This window comes from Xenopus tropicalis, chromosome 4 (assembly GCF_000004195.4).
Source record: "Xenopus tropicalis strain Nigerian chromosome 4, UCB_Xtro_10.0, whole genome shotgun sequence".
Taxonomy (NCBI): domain Eukaryota; kingdom Metazoa; phylum Chordata; class Amphibia; order Anura; family Pipidae; genus Xenopus; species Xenopus tropicalis.
This window is the reverse complement of record NC_030680.2, coordinates 68996032-69009592: the sequence shown is the minus strand read 5'-3', so window position 1 is coordinate 69009592 and position 13561 is coordinate 68996032. Positions and strand designations below refer to the sequence as shown.

The 13561-nt window shown below is 39.5% G+C and overlaps 1 protein-coding gene across 1 annotated transcript in view; it reads left to right on the top strand.

Moving 5' to 3' along the window:
* Positions 1 to 13561, top strand: part of lrp3 (LDL receptor related protein 3) — a 36143-nt gene that overhangs the window by 7729 nt on the left and 14853 nt on the right. Inside the window, exons 2-3 of the mRNA XM_002935794.5 lie at positions 6234 to 6281; positions 10812 to 10950. Coding sequence (XP_002935840.2) covers positions 6234 to 6281; positions 10812 to 10950 — 187 coding nt within the window. The remainder of the gene's footprint in view (positions 1 to 6233; positions 6282 to 10811; positions 10951 to 13561) is intronic.

Here is a 13561-nt window from a genome sequence, read left to right as displayed (position 1 = left end):
GAATCTGATTTAATTACTAATGAACCTTGTCAATCATGACACTTATTTTATATATATTCTGTATATTGTTACTGAAAGCAGCACAGAGCATGTGCAGTGAATCAGCAGAAAAGATCGGGGAGCTACTTGGGACATCTTTGGAGGCATAGATCATTGTTGCTAAAGGGCTGCAGTTGCCTTTGGCAGTTACAAAACGCAGACACATAATGTAGAGCATTTATACCACACTTCTTTGTTAAAGTGATACTGACACTAAAATTCTAGACTTTAAAATTTTAATGTACATTAAAAGTTACCTATAGGTCATGTTGATTGTTTTTCTATGATAGGGCTGCTTTTGTAAGTAATTGTTACTTGAAGATCCTAAACCTGACCTTCTCAGCCAGTCGGTTATAGCTTCTAATGCTAACGGACTCCTGCTGCTCAAATATGGCAGCAGGAACATGGGGGATCACATAGGTTTTATAAAAGCATCGGGCAAATACTTCTTAATTATAAATAGCATGCAAAGACACTGTTATGATGGATGTAAAAAGGTTTCATATCTGGTGTTAGTACCGCTCTATAAGTAACTTTATTACCTGAAGTCTGAAAAAACGTTCCAATTTTGCTGCAACAGAATTAATTGCATGTTAAATTGTTTTAGGGAAACAACATTTGATATGAGTATCAGTGGAAGGAAAAGCCCTGCTTTAGCCCTAGAGCACAGCTGCAATCAGTAAACCAGTTTCACCTCTGTAGCAGCATAAATTAAAAAAATTAACCAACTCTGCTCCAGCACCAGCCCTCATATCTTACTCCAAACTGTCAGTTCTTAGTGGCCATGTAAGAAGTGCAGATTTTCTTAAACACCCTGTAGTCAATGTAAAACACAGGAAAATCTTATAATCAGTATGTGGGGTTCAGACATACTAGAAATAATGATGAAAATAATAAAGCTACTAGTATTTATTGTTACATTATTATTGAATTAGCAATATTGAAGCTTGCAATTGTAATCTTATTTAGGGTGCTATTTTAGTGTATATCTTGGATAAAATAAAGAAAAAAATCAACCTATTTGGGCATTTTCTCAGTCTGCTGTGTATGCCCACATCATTTTGAGCAGAAGTTGGTTATTGGCGGCCCACAGGATGGTGATTGCATGGTGCACATGTAGGGTTGCTACTTGGCCGGTATTTTAGCAGCCTGTTATTAGTAGGGAAGAGTGCTAAAAACCACCAGCCTACTCATTTATTTTTTTTCAAGGAGAACATTGCAAAATAAGCACAGATATTTAAGTTATTATAGAAGTAGAAACCATCTGTTTATTGGTCTGCTGCACTTAATTGTAAGATGGTTAACTCAATATGGATGCTTGCTATGTATTGGTTATTAAAAAAAAAATGGCATTAACTCAAGGCATGTACACCTTGCAAAAGTATTCAGCCCCCTTGAACTTTTCCACATTTTGTCACATTACAGCCACAAACATGAATCAATTTTATTGGAATTCCACGTGAAAGACCAATACAAAGTGGTGTACACGTGAGAAGTGGAACGAAAATCATACATGATTCCAAACATTTTTTACAAATAAATAACTGCAAAGTGGGGTGTGCGTAATTATTCAGCCCCCTTTGGTCTGAGTGCAGTCAGGTGCCCATAGACATTGCCTGATGAGTGCTAATGACTAAATAGAGTGCACCTGTGTGTAATCTAATGTCAGTACAAATACAGCTGCTCTGTGACGGCCTCAGAGGTTGTCTAAGAGAATATTGTGAGCAACAACACCATGAAGTCCAAAGAACACACCAGACAGGTCAGGGATAAAGTTATTGAGAAATTTAAAGCAGGCTTAGGCTACAAAAAGATTTCCAAAGCCTTGAACATCCCACAGAGCACTGTTCAAGCGATCATTCAGAAATGGAAGGAGTATGGCACAACTGTAAACCTACCAAGACAATGCCGTCCACCTAAACTCACAGGCAGAACAAGGAGAGCGCTGATCAGAAATGCAGCCAAGAGGCCCATGGTGACTCTGGGGGAGCTGCAGAGATCTACAGCTCAGGTGGGGGATCTGTCCATAGGACAACTATTAGTCGTGCACTGCACAAAGTTGGCCTTTATGGAAGAGTGGCAAGAAGAAAGCCATTGTTAACAGAAAACCATAAGAAGTCCCGTTTGCAGTTTGCCACAAGCCATGTGGGGGACACAGCAAACATGTGGAGGAAGGTGCTCTGGTCAGATGAGACCAAAATTGAACTTTTTGGCCAAAATGCAAAATGCTATGTGTGGCGGAAAACTAACACTGCACATCACTCTGAACACACCATCCCCACTGTCAAATATGGTGGTGGCAGCATCATGCTCTGGGAGTGCTTCTCTTCAGCAGGGACAGGGAAACTGGTCAGAGTTGATGGGAAGATGGATGGAGCCAAATACAGGGCAATCTTGGAAGAAAACCTCTTGGAGTCTGCAAAAGACTTGAGACTGGGGCGGAGGTTCACCTTCCAGCAGGACAACGACCCTAAACATAAAGCCAGGGCAACAATGGAATGGTTTAAAACAAAACATATCCATGTGTTAGAATGGCCCAGTCAAAGTCCAGATCTAAATCCAATCGAGAATCTGTGGCAAGATCTGAAAACTGCTGTTCACAAATGCTGCCCATCTAATCTGACTGAGCTGGAGCTGTTTTACAAAGAAGAATGGGCAAGGATTTCAGTCTCTAGATGTGCAAATCTGGTAGAGACATACCCTAAAAGACTGGCAGCTGTAATTGCAGCAAAAGGTGGTTCTACAAAGTATTGGCTGAATAATTACGCACACCCCACTTTGCAGTTATTTATTTGTAAAAAATGTTTGGAATCATGTATGACTTTCGTTCCACTTCTCACGTGTACACCACTTTGTATTGGTCTTTCACGTGGAATTCCAATAAAATTGATTCATGTTTGTGGCTGTAATGTGACAAAATGTGGAAAAGTTCAAGGGGGCCGAATACTTTTGCAAGCCACTGTAAACATAATTTTCCCTCTTTAGGGTAAAGATACATGGAGCTACTAGTAGCAGCTACTTGTCACAGCTGCAGAAATAGACAATGCTGTTTATTTACTGATAACTGTCTCTAAGGGGCACATTCATCAAAGTACGAGTTCGAATCCCGAAATGGGTAAAATTCAGATTAAATACGATAATTTCTGATGATTGTATATGTCACGAAAATGCTTAAAAAAAAATCGTAATGGTTACGATAATATTGTATTGGTGATCAGAAAGTCACAAAATTTTCATATCAGAACAATCGTAAATGGCGGGAATACCTTTCTGACTTTGATCCCTCAGTGCATGATTTTGAAAGTCTCCCATAGGACTTAATGACACTTTGCGGCTCCAACCTGGCCCAAGGAAAGTCACAATAACGAAGCCTGAATGAATCCGAAACTTTTGTACTCATTGCGACAAATACGATTTTGTCGCAAAGTATAAAAAAATTGCACAAAAAATCGCAGAAAATACGCACGGTTCTATAAATTAAAAAAATACAGTTTTTTTGTATTCGGACTCAATTGTACTTTGATAAATGTGCCCTTATGTGTGTTTTGCCAGAGGAAATTCTCAGTATTGTCTATGGCAGATATTTTTCTCAGTATTGTCTATGGCAGTGTTTTCTGGTGTTTAGCCCTGACAAGAAGCAGCTACTAAGTACCTCTGTGTGTCTTCACCCTTATAGATCTCTGGTTAGGCCTTACCTTGGGTATGCAGTGCATTTTTGGGCTCCAGTCCTTAAGATGGATATTAATGAGCTGGAGAGAGTGCAGGGACATGCATCTAAACTGGTAAAGGGGATGGAAGATTTAAACTATGAGGTTAGACTGTTAAGGTTGAGATTGTTTTCTCTGAAAAAAAAGGGCTTGCAAGGAGACATGATTACAATCAGCGCACCAGAGGCCACCCCTTTAGATTGGTGGAACGGAGATTCCATTTGAAGCGTAGGTGGTTTTTCACAGTGAGGGCAGAGAGGTTGGGGAATGCCCTTTTGAGTGATGTTGTGATGGCAGATTCTGTTAATGCCTTTAAGAGGGGCTGGATGAGTTCTTGAACAAGCATAGTATCCAAGGCTATTGTGATACTAAAATCTACAATTAGTGTTGATATTGGTATATATGGTTTATGTATAGAGTGTATAGATAGCTTGGTATGGGTAAACGTGTGTGCACTGGGGTTTTACTTGGAAGGGTTGAATTTTATGGATTTTGGTCTTTTTTCAAACCCAACTTAACTATGTAACTATGGAAATAGAGCTGAGAATTTCCTGTGCCATATGTTAGTGTGCAGTTACTGTACAAGTATAGCGGGTAGGAACTGCTGCATTTTATTGTGTACATAATAATATGTTACGGTAGCATTTCCTGGGCTTTAATGGGTAGTAGTTTCATTATACTGTACGAACAGCAGGTTCTACACCTCAAGAACAAAATACAGTGAATGGAATGTTAAGCAAATGACAAAGTTTTGGGTTCAGGCACTGCAAGAACATATGCAGTGGGTACCCCAAACACATTAGATATCTTTCCCCACTGTATATTTTTCTCCCTTCTTAAATTTCTGCTCTCCAGTTATCTTTTGCTTATCCTCTTTATTTTCTACTACTCCATATTATATTTCACAATTTATGTTTCATTCATCCACACATTTGTGTGTGTGCAACTCCTGTTTCCAGTAAATTGCAAATATTGATGGCCTGTGGCAATTTACACAATGCACCGTGAAAGTGAGGCAAATAACTCCTCATGTTCTCTGTGTGGCCAGTTGGACCCCTGTCTTTTACTCCTAAGATTCTACATGATTATGCTATCCTTTCTTGCTTTATTTGCTCCTTCCTAATGCTCTATACCACTAGATATTCTGTATATCAGTGTTTTGCTAGGTTGTAGCATTTGCTGTAGTATTCTGTCAGTGTTGTTTGCTTGAAACTTCGAAACCTATGTACAGTAGTTAAATGCAGGGTACACTTATTGTTTTCTTTGCAAATTAATATTTTGGTACATGATTGCAAGCCAACAATATGTAATGGGAGGCAGTTAAGGTGGCTCCTTCAGACCGAGTCAGAGGCTTATCTGCCTGTGTCTGGGGCGCTCTGACAGCCCTACCTGACTATATCTGGCCAACCGATCGGACAGCTTTTAAAATTTTATTGAGGCGATGACAGCATTGGCTCATTGATGCGGGCCCTTGCCCCAAAGGCCTGTATCTCTTGTGATCTGATCATTTGACATAGGGCCAAATGAATAAATCAGCCTGAGCAACCTCACAAAATGAGCACAATGTATGGGCAGCTTTAGAGTACGTTACAGGTTCTTTATAAACTGTAAGTTCAGAATTTTAGTGTTGTATGCGTGGGGAAGGGAAGGTGCAACATAGTAGATGTCTAGTACAGGAATAGAAGTGTGAGGCAGTAGATGGTTGGAGTAGGAAAGATGAAGCTAAAAAGCAGAATTATGTTCACAATTGTGGGGGTGGTGTCTGCAGCACTTTCCAGCTTTGAATGTTTGACACAGCATTCTGAATTTTCATTTTGTAACTTTTATCAGGGTAATTTTTTAGGATGGATGACCATAATTGTTACGCCAAAGCATTTTTTAAACATTGTTTGATGGGACACAGATCGTCTGTCTGTCAACTTGGCAATAAAATATTTTGTTTAGTTCTTATGTGAAGATTTTTTTTAAAACCCTATATATTCATATATCTAGAGATCATAGGGTATAATATTATAATATCTGAAAAGTTTCATGAATTTCAACAAAATAAATTTAATTCTGGAAAACACTTACGCTGATTGATATAGATGACAACTGAACATTCTGGCGTATCTGCAGGCAAAAGCATGCATATGAACCACTATTTTGTTCCTCACATTTCCCAGTTGCATTGATTTCCTTTAAAGCAGTGTCAGTTCTACAGGATTTGATTTTTTACCTAGTAAAGTATATAGAAGGAGCTTTACTACTGAGTGCACATACTTTATCAGATCTAGATAAGACGAAGGGCGGCTTGCACATATATTTTCAGTGGAAAAAGTGTCACTTTAGCAAGACAACAAGACAAAGCATCAACAAAATAATTCATAAAATGCACGTGGCTTATATTATATTATATTAAAAAATAACGCAATACATAAGTGTTTAAGGTTCATGTTCACTATATTAAAGATATAAACTTATGTGCTTATTTTGTTTTTTTGGCAGTGAATGTTTTTACACGTGGATGGATTGAAACAGCTGTTCCACACGCAGGTATGTTCCTAAATATATATATAACCTATTTGCACACATGCACATAAATTATTAGTGAAAACAGACATCTTCAGTGCTGAATCTTTCAGGCATTTCTATTCTCCCTATTTCTGTATAATGTGTTACATGTTAGCATTCTGTATGTATCTTATTAGATCACATCATTCAAGGCCTTGGAGTCCAGTAATGCATGTTAGAGTTACATGTAGATTTTATATTGATAATTTTTAGTAAGTAAATCTGCACTTGGGATGAAATTCTGGGATGAGTCTACTTAGTAATATGTTGCATCTAGTTGGAAGTGTAATGATTACAGATCATGCGTCTATTTTGCAATGCAATGACTACCCTTCCGCACCAACACATTTAATTGCCTGTATTTTCCAATTAGAAATAAGGTATTTGTTTTTTAAAGATTATGGCGAACTGACTATTAAAAGATAACAATGGCTTCCTTTTCTTTCATTTTTCTTTTTTGTTAAGATTTTGTTAAGTGTCCCTTATGTGTCCCTTATGTGACACAGGGAACAATTAATGTAAAATTTTAAGGCCTAAGCTGAAAGTTATGAAACTAATAACTTGTATTATGGCCAATATGTGTGATATATGCTGTTTCGATAATATTTTATTATGAAAATAAAAATTTGTTAATAAAAAAAAAAAAAAAGATAACAATAGCAAAAATGAAAATGTTATATGAGCTTCAACTTTCTAAACACAATCAATTACACATTTTGTACTGTTACTGCTTCTGAAATAATCAAGTTACTCCTTTTGCCAAAAATGTATTAGAACTGTCTTTCAAAAAAACTGACTTTGACACAAAACCTGCATAAAGAGAGACAGATTGCAGAGAGGGGTATAATGAACTTCTTTATTTCAGAAATGGTACAGAGTTTTTAACTGATTATGTTTAGATAGTTTTTCATTTCCAAAAGATGTCACAAAACAGAATAATTTAATTGAAAGGGGACATGTCACCCTATGAAATAATTCCAAATCCTAGAATCTAGGAATTTCACACTGGAAAGTGAAAGTAATACACTGCCCTGCTTGTATTCCTGAGGCATACAGGCAATATATGGTTGAAATCTTGGATTAATAAAGATGACTTTAAAGGGGAAGGAAAGGCTAAGTCACTTGGGGGTGCCAAAATGTTAGGCACCCCCAAGTGACTTAGATCGCTTACCTTGTACCCTGGGCTGGTGCCCCTGTTAGGAGAAAAAAGCACCAGCCCAGGGTACCTGTAGTACCTGTAGCGAGCGCTTCCTCCTTCCTCTCTCTTCTGCTGGTGAAATCTGTGGGCCGGCGCATGCGAAAAGGAAGGAGGAAGCGCTCGCTGCTACCCCGGGCTGGTGCTGTTCTCTCCGTACAGGGGCACCAGCCCGGGGTAAAAGGTAAGCGATCTAAGTCACTTGGGGGTGCCTAACATTTTGGCACCCCCAAGTGACTTAGCCTTTCCTTCTCCTTTAATTTAGAAAGAACTTTCATTATGCAGCTTTTTATGTCTGGGTGACATGTCCTCTTCAGGTGTTTTGGCAGTGACATAATATATTATTGGGCCCCATAACGTAAGTTGACCTATTCTACCAAGGTACATTACAATTGCTCATTGATTAGGATCTTACCCACACTCCTGCCCCCCCCTGCAATTGCAGGGTCTACTTCCTTTGTAGTTCTGATCCTGTGTTTCTGTAGACTGGCACTTATCATAGTTAGGACCTTTATGCATGCTTGTTTATATCTATGAAAGACCTAGGTTTTCTAGGTTGCAATTGGTCCATATCTACTATAAGACCACATTTCTTTTACAACTTTACAAATAATGCTTTTTCTTAATTCCTTTTGGAAGGCTATTCTTAATCATTTCTTATTCATCCTTTAAGCTTGGCTTGGCTTTAACTCTCTCTGGCTCTCTAGGTCAAATCTAATTGATTCCTATTGATCATCTCTTTGTCCAAGAGTCTCTGAATATTCCCCTTTCTCTGGACCATAATTGGAGCATTTGTGGTTTGAGCAATAGCAGAATCATTAGTGCTGTCCCACAGAATATATAAGAAAAATTGCATAAGCAGTGCATAAGCTGATAGAAGATGAGAAGCCATCAGTTGCTTCATTTTTAGTGCCTCATTCTTTTTTTTTTTATACAGTGATAATATTTAGGTTTTTATCCTAGCTCTGTTTGTCTGAAGTAACCACATTTGTGCTTTTATCTGCCCCCAGTAGATTTTGGTAACTTTATATTGTCTGTGTTTCTTGTGTGTGTCTTATCTATTTGCTTTTATATTATTTGTAATTATATATGTTAGTAAGCTGGTATAAAGTACTTGACTATATATTTGATATTAACACATGGTTCTGCAGACAGATGGTCTTATTGTTTATGAGTTATGAACATTGGCTCAGATGCAGTCCTTCTTTATTGCAGTCACAGTGCTTGCTAATTTATATTAAGTGGAAATAAAGTATTTGTTTAGTAGGGGCTACATATAAGAGTGTAATAAGAGCATCACATGTCATTTAATATGAGATGGTTATAGACTGTTCTATCCACGAAAATCATAATGTCTCCAGGGAATGTACTGGCAAAACACCCCATTTAAAATTGCTGTGGGGTGTCAAATTAAATGAACGATAACCCTAGCATACTGGTACGCTTAGACTAAGGGCATTATTTTCTTTATAGGCACCTGAGCACCTGTACCTAGAATGGCCACCCTGGCGGCAGGTGGATATAAAGTAAAAAAATGCTTGAAAAAGAGAATTCCCCCACTACATTGCCTGACACTAGCAGCTTAATTCAGCAGCGGAGATGAGGGGTTACCTCTCTGTTGCATGATCAGCTCATGCAAACCCTTTCCCGGTGATTTGCTGACAGAGGGATATCCTAAGGTTGGGTGCCAAGGAGTATTGTGACCACTGGCAAAATCACTGAGGAGTGTTCAATTAATAGGAATTTCATTTATTCTAGTCATTTATGTTTTGCTCAAGGCTGGTGTTTTGCTTCTTTAAAAAATGCACTAGCCCTGGGTAATGCGTGCAGAGCACCAATTTCTTTATTCTGCATAGTTCCCTTAGAACAAAAAATCTTTAGGAAAGTTCTGTACTACACATGCACCCACCCTAACTGAAGGTGGTGCCCAGAGGGGTGGACCAACCCCACAGTGATTTTAAGTCTTTATCCTTTAAACTGCAAACAGGAATATGAATGTTTATTGAGACCCATGGGTACCCATCCAGGGTATTCATTCTCTCAAATACACATTGCTTTCTTTTGCAGTGAGTCTGTCTGTGCTTCCTCTCCTCCCCACCCCCTAGTAAGAAACTGAGAACCTGCAAAAATATTGATTTGGGGGATAGTGGTGCACAACCTGTCATGGTTTCAAGCTTGCCCACCTGAGCAGTACACAGTCCCTTTATCTGTTTCTGTGAGCCATAAATATGACACTAAGGGCCTGACTGTGCATAAGTTCTGTTTGGTACAGACTGCATGCTGAAAGCGGCTAATAAGAAGGTTTGATCAGACACACTAGCTATGTGCAGGTCAGTCCAAAACCCACGTGGGTTGAGTGGGTCTTTGGCCAACATCCACACACCCACACTTTTGCTTTGAGGATCCCATGCAGTCAAACAGAAGCACAACTTGCAATTGGTCATCTTAAATACCTTTTCTCATGATTGGACACACCTGCCTATGAAGTTCAAGGCATAATGAGCTAATCCAATCAATTTGGTGCTGCCAGTAATCTGTATTGTACAGTTACATGCATTCAAATTAGCAAAATTACAAGGGTACCCACATTTTTGCACAGGCAGTTTTTTACATTTGATTTAATTTCAACTAAATACTGCTACACTAAAAATCTTTGTTTAGAAAACACCCCAGTACTCCAGTAAATTATTATGCAGGCTGAGAGGGGTTCCCAAACTTTTTCATATGACTGTAGTTGTTATTACTACTCACATATGTACAGCAGTCCAGAATGGTTTCAATCCCCATTCTATTGAGCATTGTGAAGTTCCCAAATTAATTTATTCTATTTGTATCTTCCATTATAAACCATATTTACATTTACACATTTACACTCCCTATCGTACGTAAAATCAAGTTAACCTGCCTGCATGTTTTTGGAGTGTGGGAGGTAACCGGAGTACCCAGAGGAAGCCTGCACTGACACGAGGAGAACATACAAACTCCTTGCAGATAATTCCCTGGCTTGGACCCTAGCGCTACAAGGCAGGTGTGTTAACTGAAAATATTTTTTCTCATAACAGTATATGACATGCAATTAACTTGAACTCAGCATCCTATTATGTGCCAGTACATGTATTTCACAATGCTTAAATGTCTGGGAATTTGACTTTTCTTGCAATGAACTCAAAGCAAGGGCTATTTTCCAAAAAGCAAAAAACTGCAAAGGAATAAAATTGTCTATATACTCTCTCCTAAGTTTTAAACCATGCTTTCCTAACTATAAATTCTTCCACTGATGTATGCCAACGAATAACAAATTTGCCTTAACTCTACAGCAGCCTGCAGCGGCAAACTGGAGCAGCACACAGAAAGAAGAGGGGTCATTTACAGCCCAGCCTGGCCTATGAACTACCCCCCAACAATGAATTGCAGTTGGTACATTCAAGGAGATCATGGTGATGTCATTACAATTAGGTAAAATATTCAAAGTATCTCAGGAACATCAGGAAGAGGTTTTTCTTCTTATTTGAAACAAAAAATATTGGAAAAAGTGCAGACCCCTACTCGTCTAATAATATATCCATAGGTTTTGTCCTAAGGTAACTACAATAAGTATGTGTCCTGTGAGAGAGGCAATGGAAAAGATCGTTATTTGGTGTCTTTCCACCATGGAATCAGTGTCCGAACCCATGGGCTCGAACAGAGGGGGGAGGTATGTGACAAAAAGGTTTGTCTTGATGAGAAGTGTCTGTTGGATGGCAGATATATAACACCCAGGCTGAGGTACTGGCTCCTTTAAATCTCCAGGGCAGGAGAGGCTAGGACCCTGAAGTATGGCTAGAGAATGCTGGAGCCAATTAGGGAATGTTGGAGCCAATTGGGGAATGCTGGAGCCAATTAGGCAACACCTGAAGCATATAAGGTGAGCCTGGGTGTGCAGCAGGGAGGTCAGTTTCTGAGAGACTTGGAGGTTGATCCTTGTCTGAGTGAAGGTCACTCTCAGAGCAGGGCACAGGGCAGGAGGGCTGCCTGTGTTAGTAACTCCCAGAGGAGCTGGGGGTGCCACCTGCCACTGCGAAGGAGTCGCGACCAGATGGATGAGTGCTGAGAGGGCTCAGCAAGGCTTAATGTGAAGCCTGACTTTTCCAGAGTGTGGAATCAACCCTGGAAGGTGAGAGCCCTGAAGAAGGGACCAATCACATCCATGAACTGTATGTTGATGAACTGTGTGCCTTTAAGCTGTATGTGGGGAAGAATTCACCCAAATAAACCTGTGTTTTGCCTGAAGACATGGTGTCCCTGTCTCTATGCTCCAGATCCTCTGCATGCCTGCCTACCATTGCTAATTCCCCCAAAATTATGTGTACAGGCAGTCGGCATGTCACAGTGCATAGACCAAACCATGGGCTTAGCTAGCAATTTATGCTTTTCTTTGGGGTCTCTAGAAAAGAGGACACCTAAATAGGGCAGATATGGTGTCTTATATAATGGTAAAGTTTCCCAGACAAAATGCTAAGGGGCTGATTTACTAAGACACGAATTCGAATCCGAATTGGAAAAATTCCAATTGGAAAACGAACATTTTGCGTCTTTTTCGTATTTTTTGCGATTTTTTCGGCGCCTTTTCGGAAATTCGCGACTTTTTCGTTACCAATACGATTTTCGCAAAAAAACGCAAGTTTTTCGTAGCCATTACGATTCGCTCGTATCATGTCGCAACTTTTTCGTATTGAGCGCTCGTAAGTGGCGGCCGAAACTTTCAGACTTAGCATGCATTTTGGAAGCCTCCCATAGGACTCAATGGCACCCTGCAGCTCCAACCTGGCCCAAGAAAAGTCACCATACTGAAGCTTGAATGAATCCGAACGCTACGAAAAAATCGCAACATTTTGCGCAACTTTCGGAATGGCTACGAAAAAGGCGCGACTTTTTGCGCAAGTTTTAACGCTACGAAAAAAACGCCAGATTTTACGCAACATTCGGATGGCAATGAAAAAGTCACGATAATTTTCCGAAAAAATCGCCAAATACCGATCATTACGAAAAAAACGCAATCGGACGCATTCGGCCGGTTCGTGAGTAAGTAAATGGGCCCCTTAGTGTTGTCTCATCAGTGACTGTTGTTGTGGCTATCCAACTCATAAGCTTGTGAAAACTCTGAAAGTAAAGCAAAGATAGCTACAGACCCAAAGGGCCACAACAAGCTCATTGGGTATAAAGCCAGTGTTTCTTAAGCTGGCCATACACGTGGCGATCTCACGATGTTTCGTACGACCGTCGGTCGCACGAAACATCGTCAGATCCGCCACACACCATTCAGGGCTGAATCGGCAGGTAAGGAGGTAGAAACAATAGGATTTCTACCTCCTTCTGCCGATTCAGCTCTGAAGGGAGAATTTTGGTCAGGCGCCTTCTATGGCGCCCGATCAAAATTTTCTAACCTGGCCGATCGCTTCCTGCGATATCGGTCGGCTCGCTGACATGCCATACACGCACCGATTATCGTACGAAACGAGGTTTCGTACGATAATATCGGTGCGTGTATGGCCACCTTTAAAACTAGATGTATTTGCATAAAATGCTATCATGGTGATATACCACTGTCCTCATGTTGAGGACAAGGAAAGCTAAGAAATGATTAACAGGAAGCTTATTTTTAACTCTGTTTTTGTATTAATATGCAAGTGGTAAATACGTGCTTAGATTTGCCATTATGTTACTTACATATAGAGAGATGTTTACTAAATTTGATGGGGATGTTACATTTACCAGATATGGATATTAATATTTATAGTAAAAAAGAGTATATTGGTTTATTCTGTATGGAATATGGTGCATGCAGTGTCATATTATCATAAAAATGAATGCTTACATCTTCAACAGAGTGTAAAAATAGTGTGCTAGATTTACTCTAAAAACAGCAAAATAGCTAAGAAATCATTGCTCAATGACTTTAACATAAAATCAACCATAATGTTTCAGGTTGAATGCACATGCAATTTATCTGGATGCAGATTAGCCCTTAAGTGAATTGGACAAAGCTTCTGCATTTCCAGCACTACAAATTCTTCTTATGGAGTTATGC